Source organism: Geotrypetes seraphini, chromosome 6 (genome assembly GCF_902459505.1).
Source record: "Geotrypetes seraphini chromosome 6, aGeoSer1.1, whole genome shotgun sequence".
NCBI classification, from domain to species: domain Eukaryota; kingdom Metazoa; phylum Chordata; class Amphibia; order Gymnophiona; family Dermophiidae; genus Geotrypetes; species Geotrypetes seraphini.
In genome coordinates this window covers 112,605,264-112,631,267 of record NC_047089.1, presented here as the reverse complement: position 1 = coordinate 112,631,267, position 26,004 = coordinate 112,605,264, and the positions used below count along the sequence as shown (strand labels likewise).

At 44.5% G+C, this 26,004-nt stretch overlaps 1 protein-coding gene across 1 annotated transcript in view; it reads right to left on the bottom strand.

Annotated features, from left to right (window-relative positions):
• Positions 1 to 26,004, bottom strand: part of HERC2 (HECT and RLD domain containing E3 ubiquitin protein ligase 2) — a 3,346,202-nt gene that overhangs the window by 1,989,480 nt on the left and 1,330,718 nt on the right. Inside the window, 3 exon segments of the mRNA XM_033948978.1 lie at positions 1,212 to 1,445; positions 11,954 to 12,150; positions 12,234 to 12,381. Of these exon segments, the coding sequence (XP_033804869.1) occupies positions 1,212 to 1,445; positions 11,954 to 12,150; positions 12,234 to 12,381 (579 nt within the window).

Sequence of the window (26,004 nt, the reverse complement as noted above, 5' to 3'; positions counted from 1 at the left end):
GAGCGGTCTGGAGATTATCTGCCTTTCGTTTCTTCTTCCTTCTAGCAATGTGGTATTTATATTTTTCTTCTTGTTATTATGTTCTTTATTGTTGATGCTTGTACCGCATTGTTCTCAGATGCATATGTTTACATCTGATTTTACTGTATTCCATTTGTTTCTCTGGTTGACCTCATTCCTAATAAAAATGATTAAAAAAAAAAAAAAGAGATGCTTCCAGTTCACAGTACTGCTTCTGCCAGCTGGATGTAGCAACTGCTGCTTTTTTGGGAGGTTGTAGGTATGTTGGATCTCATAGAAGTGGAGGAGGGGACAGGAACAGGAACAGGGACAGAACGGAAGGTTTGTATAGAATTCACCACAGATGGGGAATTCTGTGCAAATTCTCACTATGCAGGTGTGCAGAATTCTGCTGGGAATAGGATAAACCAAAGCTCTCAACACTACTGCCCCCCTCCAACCTGCTGCATACATCTGCTTGGTAATATTGAAAAAGGGGAGAGAAAACAATCAGAACCCTAACCTACCAGCTATCATACTCACTGTTAACTACAAAAAAAAAAAATCCCTATCCAACAAACATAGTAAAAACCTGTGGACTAAAAAATTCATCGTAAATGAAAATGCAGCTGGACTTTGCTAAATGAGTGAAAAGTAAAAAATGCCAGTAGTATATGAGTGAAAAGAGAAAAATGTCATTAAAACGCTAGACTTTCAAATCAGTATGTCTACTAATGACACGAGCACCTATAGATGCACTATAATAAGGCATGTTTATGACTAATGCTCATGCAATGCCTGCAACGTAGCTTTTACTGGTGCATGTGCAAAATTTATGCCTTTTTTTCCATGAACTATTCTGCAAATGTGTCAAGTTATTTTTCTCCAGCAACTGATAGGAATTTCTGTGAATTTCCCTGAACCTCAATTGCATGCAAAGTTTTTAGAGCGTCACTTATTGTTTTTAAAGCAGAAAAATTTACTGGCACTATAATGGCTTACAAGGTTTTATGACAACTATTAGAGCATAGTGATCTGGTAGAAAGAGTTTTTTTGTGTGTTTTTCACATTCTAGATAATAAGCACCCCTATACAAATATTTCTGTAGTCCTGCTGGGGCAACTTCACTAGAGAGAGCCATTGTTATAATAAAATTCAAAGCATAATTCACAAATTAAGGCTTTCAAACTAGAGTCAAATAACATACTTACTGGTTTCAGCTGACTTAAAGGGCATACTCGACAGGCTTGCATCTCATGGAATTGTATCGGTGATTTTTCCCTTTGGAGTTATGCCGTGTCACAGTACCCTCTGCAAAATTCATCATGTATTACTTGTCCGCCTAGCCTTAAGCGGCTGTCTATGCCACCAATAACTGCAAGCACTGCCATCAAACTACCCGCCTCTGGATTTTCATAATTTGGAAAGACATCTTCATACACAACCTAGTTTAAAGAAAATGGGAAAACACGTCACCAATTAAAAAAAAAAAAAAATTGTGTTTAGATAGTTCAGTGGGAGAGAAAAGCACAGAACATTTGAAAACTTCTGCAGGTCAAAAATATGGAAATTTTGACTGTATCAAAGCATTTGGTATATCTTAATTTTGAGATTCTCTTTTTTTCTTTATGTTAAGACCCTGTCCCATCCTATAAAACCCTAAGCTCGCATGCGCACTTAGGGTTTCGTGTTCCCTGGTACGTGGACGGATTCTATTTTAGAACGCGGCGGCAGGGAACACTCTGGAGCTTCTCCCCCTCCCGCCCTCACTCACTGCGAAACAAACCGCTGTTGCCACCGCCGTTCCTTCTGTTCCCCTCTTTGGAGTGTGCAATACGGGCAGTGCAGGTGGACCCGGAGGCACACCGAGAGTGCAACGGGGTTCCTGGGCAGCTGAGCACAGTCTCCGGGCGGCTGCCTGCCTCAGCAACCGCCGGTCTTCCTCTCAGCTCGCATCCAGAGCATTTTCCGGCTACCACAAATTTTGTGTCCACGTCCACCCCCCAACGACAGGTTGAGGGCCACTTAGGCCTTGAGGCCCCAAAAGTGCAGGTCCAGGGCGCTGCTGCCGCCACCAGCAGCATAGGGGACACAAAGGCAGGTGAGGAGGAACAGCGGTTGGCCTCTCTTCACATGCTTCCCAGAAGCAGCCCTGTATTTGCTGCCTCTGCCGGTGATAGATTCGCTCGACCTGCATACCGGCGGGGAGCGGACAATGTAAGGATGACGCATGACCAGCGGAAGGGGAGGGGGAGAAGAGGGTATGAAATACTGGACCAAAGTGGAGAGAGAAATAGAGGGAAGAGCAAGGGAGAGGGTTGATCTTCTTACCTGAGGGAAGAGGATTATAACCAAAGAAAGACATAGAAACATAGAAACATAGAAAGATGACGGCCAGAAAAGAGGCCTACAGCCCATCAAGTCTGCCCACTCTACTGACCCACCCCATTAAGTCTGAGGTGTGCTGAAGACTTAGTTCCTTAGATCGACCCTCGTAGTGATCCTACGTGGATGTCCCATTTATTCTTAAAGTCGAGCACGCTGGTGGCCTTTGATCACCTGCAATCGGAGGTTTGTTCCAGTGATCCACCACCCTTTCTGTGAAGAAGTACTTCCTGGTGTCACCATTAAAGTTCCCTCCTCTGAGTTTGAGTGCGTGCCCCCTTGTGACCGATGGTCTTTTGAGAAATGGAAGATGTCGTTTTCCACCTCGACACGTCCTGTGACATATTTAAATGTCTCAATCATGTCCCCCCCTTTCCCCTGCGCTCCTCTAGAGTATAGAGCTGCAATTTGCCCAGTCTTTCTTCGTATAGAGAGACCCTTGAGTCCGGAGACCATTCTAGTGGCCATTCCGCTGGACCGACTCGGCTCGAAGCACATCTTTACGGTAATTGTGGCCTCCAGAATTGCACACAGTACTCCAGATGAGGTCTCACCATGGCTCTGTAAAGTGGCATTATGACTTCAGGCTTGCGGCTGACGAAGCTTCTCTTGATACATCCCATCATTTGCCTTGCCTTGGATGAGGCCTTCTCTACTTGTTTGGCAGCCTTCATGTCTGCACTGATGATTACTCCCAAATCCCGTTCTTCTGAAGTCCTAGCTAGTGCTTCTCCATTCAAGGTGTATGTTCTGCATGGATTTCTGCTGCCGAGATGCATGACTTTACACTTCTTAGCGTTGAAGCCCAGTTGCCATGTTGAGGACCAGTTTTCCAACATGATCATTTCCTGCGTCATACTACCCTTGAGACTGCTTTCACTTACTATATTACACAGTTTGGCGGCGGCGGCGAACAGTGCTACTTTACCCTGAAGCCCCCGGGTTAAATCCCTTATGAATATGTTGAAAAGAGATGGTCCCAGGACTGATCCTTGCGGCACTCCGCTAGTCACCTCCGATGTCTCAGAGAGGGTGCCGTTGACCACCACCCTCTGAAGTCTTCCACTCAGCCAATCATTGACCCATGCAGTTAGTTTCTCACCTAACCCATCGATTCAATTGTAAAGGAAACACCAGAGTGAGAGGGCATAGAATGAGGTTAGAGGCAATAGGCCTAGGAGCCATCCAAGGAAACACTGCAGGTAAGTGAATTCTGTTTTAAGTAAATTAATGGAAACACTTTTAAAACAGAGAATAATGAAGTTTCTGGAATCCTGTAGATTACAGGACCAGAGACAACGTGGATTCACTAGAGGTAGGTCTTGTCAGACAAATCTGATCAATTTCTTTGACTGGGTGACCAGAGAATTGGATAGAGGGAGAGGGCTAGATGTGGTATATTTAGATTTTAGCAAAGCCTTTGACAGTGTTCCACCACAGACGTCTAATAAACAAAACTGAGTGTCCTCGGGATGGGTCCCAAAGTGGTGGGCTAGGTCAAGAACTGGTTGAGTAGAAGACGAGAGGGTAGTGGTTAATGGAGATTTGTCTGAGGTAAGGGATGTTACCAGTGGTGTGCCTCAAGGTTCTGTTCTTGGGCCTGAATATGTATACCCTAGAGGAATATGTATACCCTAGGCCCTGAATATGTATACCCTAGAGGAAAGGAGAGACAGGGGAGATATGATTCAGACGTTCAAATACTTGAAGGGTATTAACGTAGAACAAAATCTTTTCCAGAGAAAGGAAAATGGTAAACCCAGAGGACATAATTTGAGGTTGAGGGGGTGGTAGATTTGGGGGCAATGTTAGGGAAATTCTACTTTACGGAGAGGATAGTGGATGCCTGGAATGCGCTCCCGAGAGAGGTGGTGGAGAGTAAAACTGTGGACTGAGTTCAAAAAAGTGTGGGATGAACACAGAGGATTTAGAATCGGAAAATAACAATAAATATTGAAACTAAGGCCAGTATTGGGCAGACTTGCACGGTCTGTGTCTGTATATGGCCGTTTGGTGGAGGATGGGCTGGGGGAGGGCTTCAATGGCTGGGAGGGTGTAGATGGGCTGGAGTAAGTAATAACAGAGATTTCGGCAGTTAGAACCCAAGCACAGTTACAGGGTAAAGCTTTGGATTCTTGCCCAGAAATAGCTAAGAAGAAAAAATTTTAAATTGAATCAGGTTGGGCAGACTGGATGGACCATTGCGGTCTTTATCTGCCGTCATCTACTATGTTACTATGTTACTATGATTTCATCTTGTTTAATAGTCTACGGTGCGGGACACTGTCAAAAGCTTTATTGAAATCCAAGTACACCACGTCCAGAGACTCTCCCCGAGTCTAGCTTTCCTGTCACCCAGTCAAAGAAGCTGATAAGATTGGATTGGCATGACCTGCACCTAGTGAATCCATGTTGACAGGGATCCCTCAGATTTCCCTCATCCAATATCGTGTCCAATTTACCTTTAAGTAAAGTTTCCATAAGTTTACACACTATTGATGTGAGACTCACTGGTCTGTAATTCGCAGCCTCCGCTCTGCAACCCTTTTTGTGCAGAGGAACAACGTTGGCTGTTTTCCAGTCCAGGGGGACTCTCCCCGTACTTAGAGAGAGATTGAAGAGCATGGCTAACGGTTCTGCCCAGAACATCGCATAGCTCTCTGAGCACTCTTGGGTGCAAATTGTCCGGTCCCATGGCTTTGTTCACCTTGAGTTTTGACAGTTCTTAAATAGCTCTTGCCCATGGATCACAACTATGGTCGACATCATGAGACCAAATGCCTGAAAATACTGCCAGGCCATTGGGACTGGAGCCGTTAATGTCCTGAACTGCACTCCGAAGCTGAGCTTCCTGAATTCCGTCAGAAAAACTTGGTTCCTGCCCTTATGGAACTGGACTCCCACATACTGCAGATCAAGGCGACTCTTCTTCAGATGGATCACCCACTGAGACTTGCCAGCAAAGTCACCACTTAGCGAACCGCCAAGCGGCCTTCCTCCAAAGAGGGAGCTCTGATCAGCCAGTCGTCGAGGAACCGATGAAACGGCACATCTAACAAACGCAGATGACTTTGGGGAAACACCACCACTCAAAGGGCAGCACCGCAAACTGGAAGTGGCCTCCCGAGAACATGAAACTACAGGTAACCTCCGAGCATCGTAAAAAATCAGGATGTGGAGGTATTGCTTATGAAAGGTCCAAGGAAGCCAAAAAACACACCAGGCACCACTGCATGGCCACCATTCAACGCACCGTTTTCCAGCCGGAAACGCGGAACTCACACAGGTCTGCAATCTTCTGAGTCCTTCATTTGCATGATGAAGTAAATCGAGTCCCGGAGCTGAAGACTCCCTTTGAGACAGGCTCTATAGCCGCCAGATCCAGCAACCTGCACACTATGGCTTAAACCTTGCTGGCCCTGTCCACATTTCCTCACAGGAGGGGAACAAGAAGAATTCCGGCGGAGGCTGGAAAAACTTAAGTCAAAAGCTTCCCTGAGCACGTCAAGGATTCACTGGTCTAAGGTTACCATTTACCATTCCAGAAGGAAGGTCAAAGCCAACCCCTGAATCAGAGACCTGGCATTATATTTTTTCTATGGAGGGGCAGAAGGCCAGGAGTTGGAAGACTGTTGGCACACTGCACCTCCAAAGCGAGGACTGGAGGGAGCTCCGAAACGCTGTCCTGCTGCTGGGTGTCCGGCATACTGAGAAGTGCGCCGGAAGGGACGGAAATTTGGCCGTCCCACAACCCTGGTCGGATGAAGTCTAGAGCCAGGAAACACCTCAGGCTTCTGGTTCTGAACACTGGCCATAAGGTCATCCAAACCTTGGCCAAACAGGAGCGAACCTTTAAAAGGGAACCTTCTCAGCGTAGCCTTTAGATGAAGGAGTACCTGACAACTGGCGAATCCAAATCATTCAACAAGCGGATATGGACGTAGCTCCCAGCTTAGTTCAAGATGCCATAGAGTGTGTCTGTCAAAAAAAAAAAAAAAAAATCAGACATGCCTAAGCCACAAGGAAGTGGCCACCGCAGCTTGCACACCTACCGTAGCGGAAACAGAAAAACGCTTGAGAACAAATTCACTCTTCTGTCCTGAACATCCTGCAGGACAAACCCTCATTTGAGGTAAAGAGGTACACTTGGCGGACCTGAGCCACAGCTGAATCCACTGTTGGCAGGATCAGGCACTAGGTGAAGTCCGATGCCATTGGATACAACTGTGCCATGGTCCAAGGATAAGGGAACCCTCTGGGAATCCCAGACCTCTAACAGTACTCTGTCAAAACTGCATTATCCAGCAAGGAGGGCGGACAGCGGAGGCTCAGAACTCAGAACTGTACATTCCGCCTGAACTGCGTGTTCTGAAACCAGGTTCCGTGTTCACAGTGACCCAGAAATAAGGTCGGGCAGGCATCTAGTCTTGAAGAGCCAGCACACCGGCCCTGGTGATCCGCAAGGTCTCGGAACCCATTGTTCTGGGTATCACCCAGATCCGCTAAGTTAGTCACATCTGCTGATTCCACCAAAGAAACAGGTGACAGCAAAGGCACAGACACCCAAAGCAGAAGCAAGGGCAGGGACAAGCCTGCCTGCTTTCTGGTACCCCAGCAAAGGACAAATCAACATGCTAGCATCCGAAGCTGGAACAAACAGTTATACTGGAGTCCTGAGTTGGAAGAAACAGGCAAATCCTCCCTCTTTCTTTTTTAAATAGCCAGAATATCAGATATCTCAGATCCACAAAAGTCTGGGGAAAACAGTCACCAGCAGCATGGAGACGCTCTGTGCATCTCAGATCTCACAAGATTAGCAGACTAATGAGACTTTTCCCTGGATTTGCGCTGCGTTTCACAGATACGCCATCCTGCGCCCAGTCTAGGCGCTCCCGGATGCAGCAATTGTGGCTCCCAGTGACATTAAAGAGAAGTTACAGATCCTCTCAGGAAAAGGGGAGCATTGGATCCGCAAATGTCTCACCTCCCCCTCGCAGCCCGTAGCGCACTGGGATACCACGGCCATGAATCCGGCTACCATCCCACCTTATCTAAGGCATGAATCCATGCCATCCTGTCCTGAGGAGATCCATCTGTGAAGTCTGGAGCAAAAAACAAAGTTTTGAAGTCCAAAAAATATACTTTAAAAACTTTAAAGGAAAATCCAAGATGGCTGCCGTGGTGTCGATTTTGCATTAAAACACCCGGGAAAAACACAGGGAATCACAAAAAAATGGTTAATTTTTACAGGTGGGGGGACCAAGCATGCAGGGAAACCATCCAATAACCCCGATTTCAGCATCCCCGCCAAAATCAGCAAACTACTGTGACTCACAGACACCTGTGCTGCAATGAAAGGCTATGGCAGCTGAAATACACAGTACAAGCGAAGGGGATCAGTACTTTAGCTGAATAAACTGGATTTTTCACAAGGTCTTCCTGACCGCCTCACCTTCCCTGTCACCACAGATCATGGCCACCAGGATCCCTCAGGGAAATTAGGGAAGATCCCGGTGCTACCTCCAGGGCAGGATTAATGAATAGGGCCCAGTAGGCACGTGCCATAGGGCCAGAAAAAGTCAGGGGGCCCACTGAAGGACGACTTATCATGTCAATTTTTTTTTTCAGATGGCAACGGGCCTCCTCTCTTCCCTCCCTCCACAGCAACGGCCCCCACCCGATGACGACAACAACCACCGGGCCCCCATGGCATCGACGAACGGCAATGCAGCCAACTGCCAGCATAAATGGCAACACAGCCAATGCAGCTCCAAGAAGGTCCCACGATGAATGCGTTTGCTGGTCCATTCCCCCTCCGACCGTCACTTATTTCTTCCGGCAGACACAGTCATCATGGATCTTCATGGAGCTAGGCAGCCCACGTTAACGTTGATTGCCAGGGGGAGGCTACGTTGTCCGTCCATAGATGCCGGGGGGGGGGGGGCAGTGTTGTTGATCATCATTGATGCCAGGTGGGGGGTCTGTTGCCATGGGGGACCGTTGCTGGGGGGTGCGTTGCCATTGCTGTATGAAAGGAAGGGAGAGAAAAGGGACAGATGCTGATGGGAACTGAGTGTGCAGGGAAAAGGGGGAGACATAAGGGGGAAGGATACTGGAGGAACTGGGTTGGAGGGAAAGAAAGGGGGCAGATGCTGATGGAATTGGTGTGCTTGGAAAGAGGGAAGACATAAGGGGAGGATACTGGATGGAATTGGGTTGGAGGGAAAGAAAGGGGGCTAATGTTGATGGAATTGGTGTGCAGGGAAAGGGGAAAACAAGGGGGAAGGATACTGGATGGATTTCAGTTGGAGGAAAAGAAAGGGGGCAGATGCTGATGGAAGTGGGGGGAAAGAGAGAGAGTGAAAATGCCAGACCATGGAGGTGTGGGTGTTGGGAGAGGGAAGGGAAGAAGAGGAAAAAAGAGAGAGATGCCAGATCATTGGAGGAGGGAATGGAAGAAGATGGATGCCAGACCAATGGGGGGTGAAGGGAAAGATGGAAGGGGGAGGAATACAGTTTCTAGAAGTGGCATAGAAGGATAGATGAAAGGAAGAGAGTGACAACAAGATGAGGAGAGCAGAAACCAGAGAAGACACAGATAGAAAAAAAAATTATATTATTTTTTTTTTCCTTTAGAGGTCATGCATCACTGTTTCTGTGGTGTTGCATTGTATGCAGAGTCCAGCTTCTTGGTGGTTTCAATTTAACCTTTGTCTACATATTTCTATTTTATCCCCCTTCTGCAAAACTGTAGAGCATTTTTTTAGCGCCAGCCATGGTGGTAACAGCTCTGATGCTCAGAATTCTATGAGCATCTGAGCTGTTACCACAGTAGCTAAAAACCATACTACAGTTTTGTAAAAGGGAGAGAGGTTAGTTTGTGATTACATATTCCATACTAGGCGAAGGTGTTTTCTGTGTTCTGTTTGTATGAAAGACATGGTTTTTTGTTAGCGTTGACTAGCCTTGTTTGGCGAAATACATTGGGCATGGTTCTTGGGAGCACCTTGAATAAACTGGATTTGAATCTCCTTATTTTCTGCCAATCTTCTTTTGTTTCACATTGGATTCTTTGGTGGACTGAACAAAAGAACATAAGAATTGACGCTGCTGGGTCAGACCAGTGGTCCATCGTGCCCAGCAGTCCGCTCACGTGGCGGCCCTCTGGTCAAAGACCAGCGCCCTGAGACTAGCCTTACCTGCAAACATTCTGGTTCAGCAGGAACTTGTCTAACTTTGTCTTGAATTCCTGGAGGGTGTTTCCCCCTATGACAGACTCCGGAAGAGCGTTCCAGTTTTCTACCACTCTCTGGGTGAAGAAGAACTTTCTTACGTTCATTCGGAATCTATCCCCTTTCAATTTTAGAGAGTGCCCTCATCGTTCTCCCACCTTGGAGAGGCTGAACAACCTGTCCTTATCTACTAAGTCTATTCCCTTCAGTACCCTGAATGTTTCGATCATGTCCCCTCTCAGTCTCCTCTGTTCGAGGGAGGAAGAGGCCCAGTTTCTCTAATCTTTCACTGTATGGCAACTCCTCTAGCCCCTTAACCATCTTAGTCGCTCTTCTCTGGACCCTTTCGAGTAGTACCGTGTCCTTCTTCATGTACGGCGACCAGTGCTGGATGCAGTACTCAAGGTCAGGGCGCACCATGGCCCGGTACAGCGGCATGATAACCTTTTCTGATCTGTTTGCGATTCCCTTCTTTATCATTCCTAGCATTTCTGTTTGCCCTTTTCACTGCTGCCGCGCATTGCGCGGATGGCTTCATTCAACTTGCCGATCAGAACTCCCAAGTCTCTTTCCTGGGCGGTCTCTCCAAGTACCCGCCCCGGACATCCTGTATTCGTGCATGAGATTTATGTTACCAACATGCATCACTTTACATTTATCCACATTGAACCTCATCTGCCATGTTGATGCCCATTCCTCGAGCCTGATTATAGCACGTTGCAGATCTTCACAATCCCCCTGTGTCTTCACTACTCTGAATAATTTCGTATCATCCGCAAATTTAATCACCTCACTCGTTGTACCAATGTCCAGATCATTTATAAAGATGTTGAAGAGCACTGCTTGCCTTGTTTCGTTACAAGTTAACATACATGGAGTGGAACATACTAGAGGAGTTACAGATTTGGTTGTTTATACATACATATGGGTTACAGTTGGTTGATGTAGAGAGAGGCAGTTAGGCGTTGTAAACTTGGTTATTAATATAGATTTATATTTCGGATAGTATTATTGCTTTACAATATATTTGAACACTTTTATATATGTATGGAAAGGATTCAGAATTAAAGTCCTGGGTAAGTAGGTGGGAAGGAAGGGGGATTTGTTCAGAGATGTTTGGGGGTTGCATAGAAGAAACACTGTGCACTGGTATGCTTATCTTTGTTTGTTTTGAATTTTAAAAAAGAAATATAAGTGGAAATAAAGAAGTAAATAAGAAAACAGATAAATGGGGGTGGGGAATGGGCAGGGCATGAGCTAGTTTTATTTCTAATTTCTGAAGCCAAGGCTGGAATAGATGCACAACCCAAAGGTGAAGCTTCCAGAGGTCAGCTGTAGATCTCATTGCAGGCAGAGCTGAATAATTGTGTGATCTCATTGCAAGCAGAGCTGAATAATTGTTCTGCGCACAAGAAACACCCAAAAAAAGCACGTGGCCATGAAGACACAACTAACTTGTCTAGAATGTCTCACCTATTGCACTGAAAAGATGCATGACCCATAGTTACCATGCTGGTTATTTGTTGAATAAAAATAGATATTTGTATTTGTAAGAAATTACCTTAGAAGCACAAACAAAATGAGAGATCAGGAGTTCTCAGGCGGGATCTGAACTGCTAGTAAAAAATCTACCTGCAGATGGCCTGACAGAATTGTCACCAAAGCTAAGGTGCACCAAAACTCCTGCAAAGCCTACTGAATTGGCACAGGGAGAGGGGCTGAAGGCTCAGATCAAAAACATCTGCCTGAAGTCTGATAAAACGAGGACTTGCATAAAACATAGAAAAATGGAGGGAGGCAATAAAAGAACTAAACAGACATAACGGAAACACTAAATGGAGGCACTCAAAGGAAATATGTTGCTTTATTACAACAGGGGGTGGTTGAAGTTTGGAATGTGCTCCCGAGGGAGGTGGTGGAGAAGAAAACGGTGACATAGTTCAAACAAGCGTGGGATGAACACAGAGGAGCTCTAATCAGAAAATATATGGACATTCAGTTGAGTCGGGCAGGGGAGGGCTTCAATGGCTCGGATGGTAAGATGGGCTAGAGTGAGCTTTGATGGAGACTCCATTAGATAGAACCTAAGCACACTACCGGGCAGGGCTCTGTGTTTCTGGCCCAGAAATATATAAGAAAAAGGACAATTTAAATTAATTTATGGAGCATGTATGGTTGGGCAGACTGGATGGACCATTCTGTCGTAATTGACTATGTTACTATGTAATCTGCCTTGATAGCTTAAGCACCCTGTTATTAAATTACCCTCGCATACATCTCTAAGTTTAAAATAGTTTATGTCTCAAATAATGAAATTATTATAAAGCAGAGGTTACCCCTTCCTGGCGTTTTCCAACAAAAATATGAGTGACAGAGTTTAGCTGACAATTTATGTATTTGTTGATGAGTCCATTCCACTGGCTAAGTGAATGAAGAGTCCTTAAAAGTGCCACAATTTCCTCTGCCAAGGTACTGCTGTGGGTAGCAGTTAGAGAGGCCTGGGGTCTGATCTTCTGTCGTCTAAGAGTTGATTCTAAGGAAAAAAAAAACATCAGAAATTTAATTTCTTGAATTCAGTATATGATCAAGTATTTAATTAAATGTTGTTAACCTTACCTCTGAGTAATGGTATATCAGATGAGCATGTACTAAGCAGACTGCCTAAGAAGATGAACAGTCTCTCCACAAGGAATTTCATATCCTCAGACCTTTCACTTTTGTCCCATGATGGAAGAACTGCTTGTAACAAACGCACAGCAAGAATCTAAACAGATAATAAATATATTGCATCAACTACTCTAACTTAATCCATAACCAATATTTTGAACTATTACATGTTCCTACAAAGAATGCTAAATTTGAAAAATTCTAATCTATGACATGAAAAAAAAAAGATTGTATGACCAGCCAACTTGTATCCGTAGGACTACTGCAGAAGTACTCCATGCACAAATAAACTCCATTAAAGTTTTCTGTTATGCCAAGCATATGAAACTATAACTTCATTCCAATCCATTTTATTCAAAGACCAGCAGATACTCAATGAAATTACATGGAAATACTTTAAAACCAAATAGGAGGAAATCATTTTTTTACTCAAAGAATAGTCAAGCTCTATAGCTGTGTTTAAAAAAGGTTTAGACAAGTTCATGTAGAAAACTTCATAGTCTGTTATTGAGACATACACGGGGGAGGCCACGGCTTGCCCTATAATTGATAAAATGAAATGTTGCTACTATTTGGATTTTTGCCAGGTACTTGTGATCTGGACTGGACATTAATAAAAAACAGCATACTGGGCTAGATGGACCATTGGTATGATCCAGTATGTGTATTCATATGTTCTAATCCTTTGACATTGGGCCACCCCCCACCCCAAATATAAAGAGATTAGGTTCTTCCCTTGCTAATATCTTTTCTAGCAGATATGTGTGTCATTCTGGACAAGCGGGTTATTTCCCTATAGTCGCAAGCCTTGCAGAAGGAATCCACTTTAGGTTTTTATCTGAATCCCTCCTATTTTACTGACGAGCCTGCTGCCCCCTACAGTTAGTTGCAAAGAAGGCAAGCACTCTTTCGTAAAACATGTGTGAAGTAGGGATACGGGGAAACTCCCCAAAGAACAAACAAACAAGCTAACAGAAGCATTAATGGAGCTAAAGCAGTACCCCAAAGTATGCCAGTAACAGACTACTCTTTTTGCCCCCAAGTCTGACTGGCATCCAAATTATAGCTTAGATAAGAACATTCTGAGTGAGAAAGTAGGCAGGTGCAGGAAATAAGTAACAGCATGGGAGTCCAAAATGACACACCTATCTACTAAGATATTAGCAAAGTAAGAAACTAATCTCTTTGCATGTTATTCTAGAAAAGCGGGATATACAAAAGCAGTCCCAGAAATCTATGGTGGGATCATTGTACTGGCTCATAACAGTGAGTACCCAAAGGCAGGGTCCTTTCTTGCTGTCACATCCATTCTGAAAAACTTGCCAAATGCATGTATAGTGGACCAATTTGCTGCCCTACAAATCTCCTCCGGGGAGACTGCCCTGGCTTCAGCCCATGAGGAAGCCACATTTCTAGTCAAATGTACCTTTACCAGAACAGGAGACTGTTTCCCACAATGTATGCAGATGAGTTTACTCTGAAGATCCATCTGGAAATTGTGGCTTTGGAAGCTGGCGCACTGCAACTAGCTGGGTTTGTCAGCACTAAATGATTTTCAGATAGCCTAAACTTGTTGATGACCTCGAGATATTAGAGAAGCACCCTTTTAAAATCCAACTTCTTCAGAATCCGGTCCTTTTTCTTAAAACATATGGACTGGAACGCAGGCAATATGACTTCCTGATCCACCGTCGGCAGGAAAGACAGAACGGTGTGCAAAGAGACTCCAGCTTCATTGAATTTAAGGAGAGGCTCCCTACAACAAAGTGCCTATAGCTCCAAGATGCATCTCGCAGAGGTCACTTAAGAACATAAGCAGTGCCTCTGCTGGGTCAGACCAGAGGTCCATCACGCCCAGCAGTCCACTCACACGGCGGCCCATCAGGTCCAGGACCTGTATAGTAATCCTCTATCTATACCCTTCTATCCCCTTTTCCTTCAGGAAATTATCTAATCCCTTCTTGAACCCCAAAACTGTACTCTGTCCTATCACACCCTCTGGCCACCAGAAAAACCATCTTCAGCGTCAGATCCAACAGAGACACTTCCTTCAGTGACTCATTCGGAGCCTGGCTAAGGCCCTGCAAAACCATATTAAGATCCCACGAAAGGAAAGGAAGTTTTACTGGAGATCTAGTGCACTCTACAGAAATCTGGCTATGTCCAGATGACATCAGCATAGATCTGCAGTCTCCAGCTCTGAAACGAGAGAGCCCTGCTACTTGAACTCTAAGGGGTGCCACTGTAAGCCCCTTGTCAAGGCCAGCTTGGAGGAAAACCAACACCTCAGAGACCGGAGCCAAAAACAGTTCAACAGTTTCCTGAGTGCATCAATGTTGGAGAGTCTCCCAAACCTAAGCATAGGCCAAGACTGGAGTCAGCTTCTTAGATTTAAGGAGGATGGCAATAACAACTTCTGGGTACTCCTTGTGCTCTAACGATTTACATTCAATAGCCATGCCGTAACAGCAAAGCAATACAGATCTTCTTTGACTACTTGAATCTGGAAAAGAAGGTCCAGTTGCACCTGCAGTCTGAAACCGGGACGAATCCTAAGATGCACCATATGCATAGGCGTCAAAACAGGTGGGGGGCCACATGGGCCATGGCGATGCTTCGGTTCCTCTTCCTTCCTTCCTCCCTCTCTCCCCCCAGCAGGACCCTGCAGCACCATCAGCTCTCACTCCCTCTAATGCCGGCCCTGCAGCTCCGGACTTCCCCACACCTGCTCCCCCCCCTGTTGCTATTATTTAAAATGTTCCAGCAGCCACAGCATAGCATTCACCAGATGAGACTTCTGCTATTGGCCTGCCCCGGAACTCTTCCTGCAGCAGCGACTTCCTGTTCCTGCCTAGGCGGGCAGCTGCTGCAGGAAGAGTTTTGGGGTAGGCTGACGGCAGAAGTCTCCTCTGATGGATACAGTGCCATGGCTGCCATAACATTTAAAATAATAGCGACCCAAGGGGGGGGGAGCAGGTGTGGGGAAGTCCGGACCTGCAGGGCCAGCGTTAGGGGGAGTGAGAACAGGGCAGCTAAGTGTGCCGGTCCAACGTTGCGTAAAGTGTGCCGGTCCAACATCGCATTCAACACCGGCTGTGAAACGCAGCCTGCGGTCTCTCTCCCTGGTTCCTTGTGCTGCATTCTGCCTCCAATGATGCAACTTCCTTTTTCAGCCTGGACAGACTGTGGCACAAGGAATGCAGTGAGGAAGACCCCAGGACTGGTTTTTTTTTATTTGTTTTTTTAAGTAGAATGGGGGATGGGTTGCAAAGATGTGCCAGGTGAGGAGTGAAAGGGAAGGACCTATAGGGCCAGAAACAGGAGTGAACTAGTGGGCAATGGTCTGGAGGGATAGAAAAAGAGAGTAGTTGACGTAGGGTGCTCTGAAGGAAAGGGGAATGAGATATGTGAAGGGAAGACGGAAAGAGAAAGGCAGAGATGTTGAGGGTGTGGTGTAGAGGGAGATGTATGAAATAGGAGGATAGGATAGTTGGAAAGGGAGAGATATGGCAAGGGAGGACAGGTAGGAAGGCAGGGAAGAACAGATGTTGCTCAAGCTGGGAGGAGGTTGGTAAGGACAGATGTTGCATGGGCTGGGAAGAGGTTAGGAAGGACAGATGATGCATGGGTGGGGTGCTGGGAAGTCAGGGAAAGAGGGGTGCTGCCAGTGGGGAGGGAAGAGAAAAAGAAAATTGTTGTACATAAGTGCATGGAGTGGGAGGGAAAGAGAGATGGTATACATGGGGGAAAGGAAGAAGGAGGAGAATTGTTAGACATGATAGTGGTGGAGAGGAAGGAAAGAAAAATATTACACTGGGAGAAATGACTCATAGAAGTGAGAAATGTCAGATTCTGGAGAAGAGTGATGAAAGGACAGAGTTGTCAGACCACTGGAAGGGAAAAGAGAGATGCCAGACCAGATAAAGGAAGGAGAGAAGAAAGAGATACCAGACTGCGGGAAGGAGAGGAGAGAGATGTTAGACCATAGGAAGAGGGAGGGAAGGAGAGATATGCCAGACTATGGGAGAGGAGAAAGATGCCAGATCATATGAGGGTGTAAGGGGGAAGATTGATGTCAGATCACTGGAGAGAGAGGGAGAAGATGGTGCACAGGGAAGAGAGACAGAAGAAATGCTTCTTATGGGATAGATGGAAACAGGGGAGAAGAAAGAGAGAGAAGATGATACACATGGATAGATGGGACGAGAAGACACGGAAAAGTAGATTTTGTGAAGAAAGCAGAAAAATGTAAGAAAGTTGAATGTTAGGGGTTAATGCCAAAGCAACACACAGAGCTAAGTGACTAGTGGTGGCAGTTCTCATTTTAACCAAGTGAAGATATTCACCTCATAAAGTGGAAAGACTTTAAAACTTTGGTTTTTTTAAACATTTTTGGAGTTTTTGAGTGTGCCCCATGGACTTGTTAAGCTGCTATGACTGGAAGGTGAATTCTTCTCTCAGGGAGGTTTAACAGCCTTCCCTTCAAAGTTTCATATATCTGAGCTTTTTTTACAAGCCACATTGGGTCACACTTCATTGACTCTTTTTCTATTGAAGCCATTCTGGGTCAGGGGCGAGTACGCACACTTTCGAATCGGGGGTAGGTTCATATGACAATTATGGGTCACATTGTAATTTTGAGTCTAGAGGGAGCACACATTGTAACTCTGGGTCCATGGGGAGTAACATTGTAGTTCTGAGTCTAGGGAGAGTACAAACAATGCTAAAGGTGTTCAAGTAGCTCAAGCAGGAATATCCCCACTGAGACGTAACAAAAATACAACATGGAGGGCTATGTACGTCAACGCACACAGTTTGGGAAACAAGATCCTGGAATTAGAAACGGAAATAAGGAATGCCGACCTGGATGTGGTGGCAATATCTGAGACCTGGCTCACAGACTCCCACGGGTGGGACATGGTCTTGCCGGGTTACAACTTGCTTCGCCGGGACAGGGAGGGCAGAATAGGGGGAGGTGTAGCATTATATACTAAAGATGACATTATGGTCACAAGAATCTCAGATGTCCAGTACACTGGGGAATCCCTTTGCGTTAATTTGGCCAGAGGGAAGAACAAATGCTTGTATCTTGGCATAATTTACAGACCCCCAAGACAACATGATGACCTGGATATGGAAATAATCAGTGATATAGAAAATATCACCTTGCATGGGGACACAGTAGTGTTAGGTGACTTCAACATGCCTGATGCTTCCGGCAGCAGCAGGAGGCTATTAAACTCTATGAAGGGAGCTGGTCTCAAGCAACTGGTGTTGGACCTAACAAGGGATCAGGCAATACTGGACCTATTACTTACCAATGGAGAAAGTGTCACAGAGGTCTCGGTGGGCGACACATTGGCCTCCAGTGACCACAACACTTAGGAAAGGTTTCAATCTTAGGAAAGGTTTCACTAAATCTACCACACTGACCAATGTCCTCAAATTCAAGAACACAAACTTCAAAGAAATGGGAGACTTCGTTCACCAGGCGCTACAAGGACAAGCAGAAACCGATAGCGTGGAAGAAATGTGGTCGACTTTGAAAGCCACCATACAGGAAGCGACAAACCGCTATGTTAAATTAGTAAGTAAACGGCGGAGGAACAATAAGCCGAAGTGGTTCACTGCGGAGATCTCAGCCCTTATCAAGGAGAAGAAAAAAGCATTCATCTCTTACAAACAATCGGGGAAACAGGTCTCTAGAACAGACTACTTGACCAAATCAAAAGCTGTCAAAACGGCAGTCAGGGAGGGCTAAGTTCCACATGGAGGAGTCTCTGGCAAAAAACATCAAGAAGGGAGATAAATCCTTCTTTAGGTATATCAGTGAAAGAAGTAAAAACTCAGGCGGGATTGTACGTCTTAGGAAACAAGACGGAGACTATGTGGAAAAGGATTCGGAAAAAGCCCAACTATTAAATGAATACTGCAGCTCAGTCTTCACCCGAGAAGTACCGGGGCTTGGCCCTCAGCTACAGACAGGGGTTGACTCAGTTGACCCATTTAGTAACTTTGAGTTTACGCCCTGCAGTGTCTACAGTGAGCTATCAAGGCTCAAGGTTAACAAGGCAATGGGGCCTGACAACCTACACCCCAGGGTGCTAAGGGAGCTGTGTGATGTCCTGGCGGAGCCACTGTCCAAGCTCTTCAACCTCTCCCTTAGGAAAGGCAGCGTCCCGTCGGACTGGAGGACAGCTAACGCCATTCCACTCCACAAGAAAGGCTCCAAGATGGAGACAGCAAACTACAGACCAGTGAGTCTAACATCGATAGTGAGCAAACTAATGGAAACTCTAATCAAACACCAATTGGATAAGATCCTGGATGAGGAGAATCTACGGGATCCCAGTCAACATGGATTTACTAAAAGGAGATCGTGTCAATCCAACCTGATCAGCTTCTTTGACTGGGTGACGGGGAAGCTAGATATTGGGGAGTCCCTGGACATCGTGTACCTGGACTTTAGCAAAGCATTCGATAGCTTACCACACCGCAGGTTGCTGAGCAAGATGAGTTCTATAGGATTAGGTGACACATTGACAAAATGGGTTGGGAACTGGCTTGGAGGTAGGCTTCAAAGGGTGGTGGTGAACGGCACACCCTCTGAAATGATGGAGGTGATCAGTGGAGTGCCACAGGGCTTGGTCTTGGGCCCAATCCTATTCAACATCTTTATAAGGGACTTGGCAGAAGGGCTTCGGGGTAAAATAACATTATTCGCCAATGACGCCAAACTAAGTAATGTAGTGGGCAAATGCATAATAGATGATGTTTCAATGCCCGACAACATGATGCACGACCTACTCCTACTGGAGCGCTGGTCTAGGTCCTGGCAACTCAGCTTCAATGTCAAAAAATGCAAAGTTATGCACCTGGGCAGCCAAAATTAATGCAAGACTTATACTCTTGATGGCGAGATCCTTATAAGAACGGTAGCAGAACGCGACTTAGGGGTGATCGTCAGCGAGGACATGAAGGCTGCCAATCAAGTGGAGCAAGCTTCATCCAAAGCAAGACAAGTCATAGGTTGCATACGCAGGGGTTTCGTCAGCCGAAAGCCGGAAGTCATTATGCCATTGTATAGATCCATGTTGAGGCCTCATCTGGAAAACTGTGTGCAATTCTGGATGCCGCATTATCGCAAGGATGTGCTGAGACTGGAGTCGGTTCAGAGAATGGCCATCCGGATGGTCTCAGGACTCAAGGATCTCCCATACGAGGAACGGCTAGACAAATTGCAGCTATACTCACTCGAGGAGCGCAGAGAGAGGGGGGACATGATTGAGACGTTCAAGTATCTCACGGGCCGCATAGAGACGGAGGAAGATATCTTCCTTTTCAAGAGTCCCACGACAACAAGAGGGCATCCATGGAAAATTAGGGGAGAGAAACTACAAGCTGACACCAGGAAATTATTTTTCACAGAAAGGGTGGTTGATCGCTGGAATAGTCTTCCACTGCATGTGATCGAGGCCAGCAGCGTGCCTGATTTTAAGGTCAAATGGGATCGTCACATGGGATCTATTCACAGGGCAAAGGTAGGGGAGGGATCTATTCACAGGGCGAAGGTAGGGGAGGGACATTAGGGTGGGCAGACTAGATGGGCCTTGGCCCTTATCTGCCGTCTATTTCTATGTTTCTATGAATATAGGGCAGAAAGTGAAGGAGAGAAAAACAGCAAATGGATAAGAAGGCAATGGAAACACAAGAACACAGATAGAAAGAAGTGCAACAAGAGATTGGGAAAAGATAACTGGGTCACCAGACAGCAAAGGTAGGAAAAATGATTTTATTTTCAATTTAATATCCATTTTGAGAGTTTATATCTGCTGTCTATATTTTGCACTATGGCCCTGTTTTACTAAACCGCAATAGTGGTTTTTAGCACAGGGAGCCTATGAGCATCGAGAGCAGTGCGGGGCATTCAGCACAGCTCCCTACACTAAAAACTGCTATCGCAGTTTAGTAAAAAGGAAAGGGGTATATTTGTCTATTTTTGTATATTTGTTACTGAGGTGACATTGCAAAGAGTCATCTGCCTTGACCTCTTTGAAAAAAACCCGGAATATAAAAGATAATTCACATTTTCTCTGCATACAGTGTGCTTTGTGTTTTTTTTAAATTTTATTGTTGGTAGATCATTTTGACTTGGTCATTTTAAAAGTAGCTCGCAAGCCCAAAAAATGTAGGCACCCCTGATGTAGAGTCTGGCATCTTAGGGTTTTTTTTGTGTATATTAGTACTTTTAGTTTGTGGTCCAGTGTTGCATAGGGGATATTATCTGTGTTCTGCATGTGTGACTGAGACCAGGTGCTCTGGTAGTAATGAATGTTGAGAAGCATACAGTGTGCTTTCTGTAGTTTAATTTTGTGTTTAACCATTATGTATTGTTAATAAAATTATATTGTGTGGAGGAGGATTAAAGATGGCGACGGAGCAAGTCACATAGCAGGAAGCTCCTGCTACACCGGCAAAATAATATTTATACTTGCCTTTTCTTGTTATATTTTCATGCCGAAGCGAAGAGAAAAACAGAGAGGTGGACTTCCTGCCTTCTCTGCTACAATGCTAATGTGCCAGTCAGCAATCACCACCTATGCTGTTCCAGTTGTACGGGGCGCTCCGGCGGATCGAGGGGGGTTGACCTCGACTACGGACAGCGAAGTTTCGCTGAGCCCAGCTGGTCCGTGAGTTCCCCCACGCTCTGGGACGTTGTCAGGGACGCTGACGGTGCTGCAGAAAGCGGCGGAGATGATTCTTTCTCTTCCAGCGTTGATTAGGTCACCCTTGACCCCGAAGGCAGAGTTACCTTCGCTGAAATTCCAGCTTCATTCTACAGCGACTGGGGGACCTGAAATTCAGCCTGGATTGGGAGGTGGAAATTCTAATATGGACTCGATGATTGCAGTTTCTTCAACATCTCTCTCCGCCCTCCTGAACCCGCTGAAAAAACCTCCAGTGATAGACATGGAAGCAATCTGGGAGGCTATTGAAAGCCTTCACAAGGTATGCTCTCACTTTATTTCTGTTTCACAAATTTCCTCAACTGAAATAACAAATTTAGAGCTACAAATTCAACATCAGGACAAAAGAATGGACAAAGTTGAGAAAAAGGTCTCGGAGTTACAAAATTCCTCTAATTTGCATTATAAGGATAAAGCATTGTTGGTTAGGAAGATTGAGAACCTGGAGAATGCAAACAGGAATTTAAACTTAAGATTGATTAATTTTCCAGTCTCCAGACTACAAACACCTAAGGAATTATTTCAACAGTTTTTGACTTCTGTCCTAAATTATCCTGAGACAGTTATATCCCCACTACAGAAATTGTACTATTTAAATATTCCTAAAGAAAAACAGGATTTGGAACATCAATCAGCAGAACTTAATATTACAGAAATCCTAGAATCTTCACAATCTGAAATTTCTGCAAGGCATACACTTCTTGTGACTTTTGTCTTTTTACAAGACAAAGAAGAAATTATTTGTCTATTCTTTAGAGCCGAGAATATTTAATTTTTTGGTAGTAAAGTAACTGTTTTTCCTGATGTCTCTAAGTGGACACAGTCCCGGCGGAAAAAATTTCTAATGTTACATCAATCTGTATTGAGTTTAGGAGCTACCTTCCAACTGTGTTTTCCTTGTTAATGCTTTATTAATTATCAAGCTAATAGATATGTTTTTTATGAACCTGACCAATTACAGTTTTTCTTGGATGGCAAGGCTGCTTCTGTAGCCCCAGAGATGCCTACAGTTATCAATGTCCAGACCGTTTAGTAATATATATAACTGATTTTGCTCTGTATATTGTTATGTTTTCCTTTTTCCTGAATTCAACTACCTTTGACAGTGCTTGAATCTATCTCCTTAGTTGTGGACTATTTTCCTTGTATATTAATGGATATCATATGTAATATTTCCTTATTGGATGTTATTTTTCCTTTTCAAAGGTGTTCTTCTTTGATGTATATTAAAAAAAGAGTATATTGTGTGTGTGTATATATTTATATATATATATATATATATATACATATACATATATACACATAGATATTGATATGAAAAAATGAATGGAAAAAATGGTATTACAACTAATACCATCAATATTATGGGAGTGGGGTCAGGGGTGGAGCTTGGGTGGGGTCAGGGGTGAAGCTTGGGTAGAGTCTGGGTGGAGATTTTGGGCCCCCCCCCAACAAAAAAGTGTTCTACTGCCTATGACCATATCCATACACCACGGTCTGCACAGCTAGCTTGGAGACACCAGAATGACTTTTCCCCAATGACTTGTGATCTTTTAAGGGATTAATCCTATCATGGGCCCTGGAAGAAACATGATAACAGCATGCTCAGCGGTTATGGCTGAACCAGAAAGCACAGTTACTTATCATGACAGTTATGATGGGAACAGCAGGCAGATATTCTCACATATGGGTGATGTCACGGAGCCCGGCATGGACAGTCTAACAAGTGAACTGTCACTTTAAGTTTGAAAAACTTTGTGACTTCCCGCACCACGCATGTGTGAGTGCCTTCCCCCCCGCAGAGGCACAAGGTACCTCAATTCCATAAGCAAGCTAAGAAACCAACCAGGGGAAGAGGGTGGGATGTGAGAATATCTGCCTGCTGTCCCCGGATAACACCCGTTATGGTAACTATGCTTTATCCTAGGACAAACAGGCAACATATTCTCACATATGGGACTCCCTAGCTTACAGAAATGGGATGGAGGGAGAGTTGGCCAATTTAGAATAAATTTTGTAAAACTGCTTAGCCGAAGCGCCCGTCTCGTCTGGAATATGATTCCAGACAGTAGTGAGACGTGAACATGTGAACTGAGGACCAAATAGCTCTTTTGCAGATTTTATCTATGGGAGTGGAACGCAAAAATACAACTTAAGCTGATATAGCTCAGATTTTATGTACTGTGACATGATCCCTGAGCTGCATCCCAGCCTCAGCATAGCAAAAAGAAATACAAGCCATGTAGAAATAGTCTTGGTAATGGGCTTGACCAGTCTATTTGGATCAAAGGATATGAACAGCTGAAGAGATGTCATAAGAGACTGAGTCTGTTGTAAGTAGTAAGCCAAGGCTTGTTTGCAATCCAAGGTATGAAGAGCCATCTCATTAGGGTGTGAATGAGGTTTCGGAAAGAAAACTGGTAACACAATAAACTGGTTTAAATGAAACTCCAAGACCATCTTTGGCAGGAATTTTGGATGAGTGAAAAACTGTAAAAGGTGGGTCCAACATCAATGCTTAAAGCTCACTCACTTGACGTAACAAAATGATGGAAATTAAAAATATCACTTTCCAGGTGAGATATTTAAGATGAACTGACGACATTGGTTCAAATGGAGGCTTCATTAGACTGGAGAGAACAACATTAACATCCCAAACCACTAGAGGCGGTTTGATGTTGGAAAGACCTTTCATAAATCTAGAAACAGAGATTTATTGATCTGAACATGGATAAAGCAAAGATAGAACTAAAATGAACTCTGACTGAAATAGTTTTAAGACCTAAGTTGGCCAAAAGTAGAAGATATTCCAACACTGAAGAAACGGAGGAGGATGTAGCATCATGATGATGAAGAGCATACCACGCTAAAACCCAGGTCCACTTCTGCTGGTAACATTGCTGCATGGAAGATTTTATGGATGCATCTAAAATGGTTCTGACAGGACCAGAAAAATTATTGACCATTAAGATCATATCGCAAGGTACCAAGCTGTCAGGTGTAACGACTGCAGACTGGTATGTAAAAGTGACCCTTAACTCTGAGTGAAAAGAGATGGAAAGATCTGCAGAAGTATTGGGTCTTTAACCATGAGCTGAAGTAAAAAGGAGTACCATGGTTGTCTGGGCCACCAAGGAGCTATTAGGATCATAGTGGCTGATTCCTGTTTGAGTTTGACCAGCGTCTTGAGAATGAGTGGAACTGGAGGGAATGCATAGAGAAACTTGTCTGTTCAATCCAGGAGAAAAGCATCTGCATCCAGACGATGAGATTATTGCCTGGAACAGAATTGAGGTAATTGGTGATTGGTGGAGGATGCAAACAAGTCTATCCGAGGAGTCCACCTAAAGAAAAAAATTTGACGTAAAACCTTTGAATCCACTCGTGTGTTCGAAGATATCTGCTGAGCCTGTCGGCCAGAGTATTTTGCTCTCCCTGAACATAGACGGCTTTCAAAAAGATGTTCAGAGGAATCATCCGGTTCCAAATATTCTCGGCCTCTTGACAGAGAGTTAGAGAATCCGTGCCTCCTTGTTTGTTTATGTAATACATTGCAACCTGGTTGTCTACACAGACAAGAAGTATGCAATTGGAAATACTGTGTTAAAATGTCTGCAGAGTATTTCGGATTGCCCTGAGTTCCAAAAGATTGATACCATAGATCATCAACTTCTTCTCAATAGATTTGCCTCCTTAGGAATAACAGACACTGCCCTCAACTGGTTTTCCCCGTTCTTTTCAAACAGTAATTCTAGAGTCATTGTCGGACAATCTTCATCAGAGTGCTTTAACAAGACTATGGTATACCTCAAGGAACGATAATCTTCCCTCTTCTTTTTAATATCTTCACCTCTCCACTTCTTACAATTGCACAATCAATCAGGTTCACCATATACATCTATGCTGATGACATTCAATTACTACATCCAATCAACCTTACCGACCGAAATGATATCAACAATAAACTTGAGAAGATTAACCAGTGGCTCACTAGCAATATGCTATTTTTAAACCCTTCTAAATCAAATGGGATGATCTTTTCATGAAATAGCAATGAACACCTGATCCTGAATCCTGAAAAAGGACAATGAGAGCACTCCATCAGCTCAAACCCTAGCTAACTTTTTTAAAAATAATATCACTGACCTAAGAACTACTCTACCCACACCCAAAACCAATACTCTTCAATACCTTGAACCCCATGATCAGGTTCCCAGAGCAGACATGAATTGGATCACTTCGAATTTCCAAACTGGCACCAGTTCCTAAGTTTATTCAACAATTACTTCAAATCTAACTGCCTTCTCGATGAATGCTCCCCTAAAATCATGACAGTTGCCCCCCTAGCTTCAAAATGGAACTATTCGCGTGGTTAACAACTTCCCTTACAAACGGAACCTTAAACGAGGATATGGGACACATACTAATTACTCCGATACTCAAAGATAAAAAAACCTCAACAACACTAACAACCAATTACAGACCTATAGCAAGCATTCCCCTTTTCACAAAGCTACAGGAAGGATTGGTCAACCTTCAACTAGCAGACTATCTAGACAAATTTAACACCCTCAGTGAACACCAATCAGGCTTCAGGAAAGGATACAGCACAGAAATAGTCATAGCTTCCATACTAAACCACCTCTATGATCTTTTCAGCAAAGGCAAAAGTGCATTGATTCTGCAACTTGACCTCAGCAGTGCATTCGACCTAGTAGACCACAAAATCATGCTACTATGCATTGACGCAATAGGAATCTCAGGATCCACTACATACTGTATCTGTGTGGGGGGATCTGTTTGGGAGGCTTCGCCTCTGCTACTGTATTTTCGTTTGTCATGGACAACTTTTGCCCTATTGTTGTTTGTTGTTGCGCCCTGTTGGGTGATGTATCTTTCACTGCTAATAAACATACGTTAAAAAAAAAAAGGAATCTCAGGAAAGGTAATGAAATGGTTCCAAGAATTCCTAA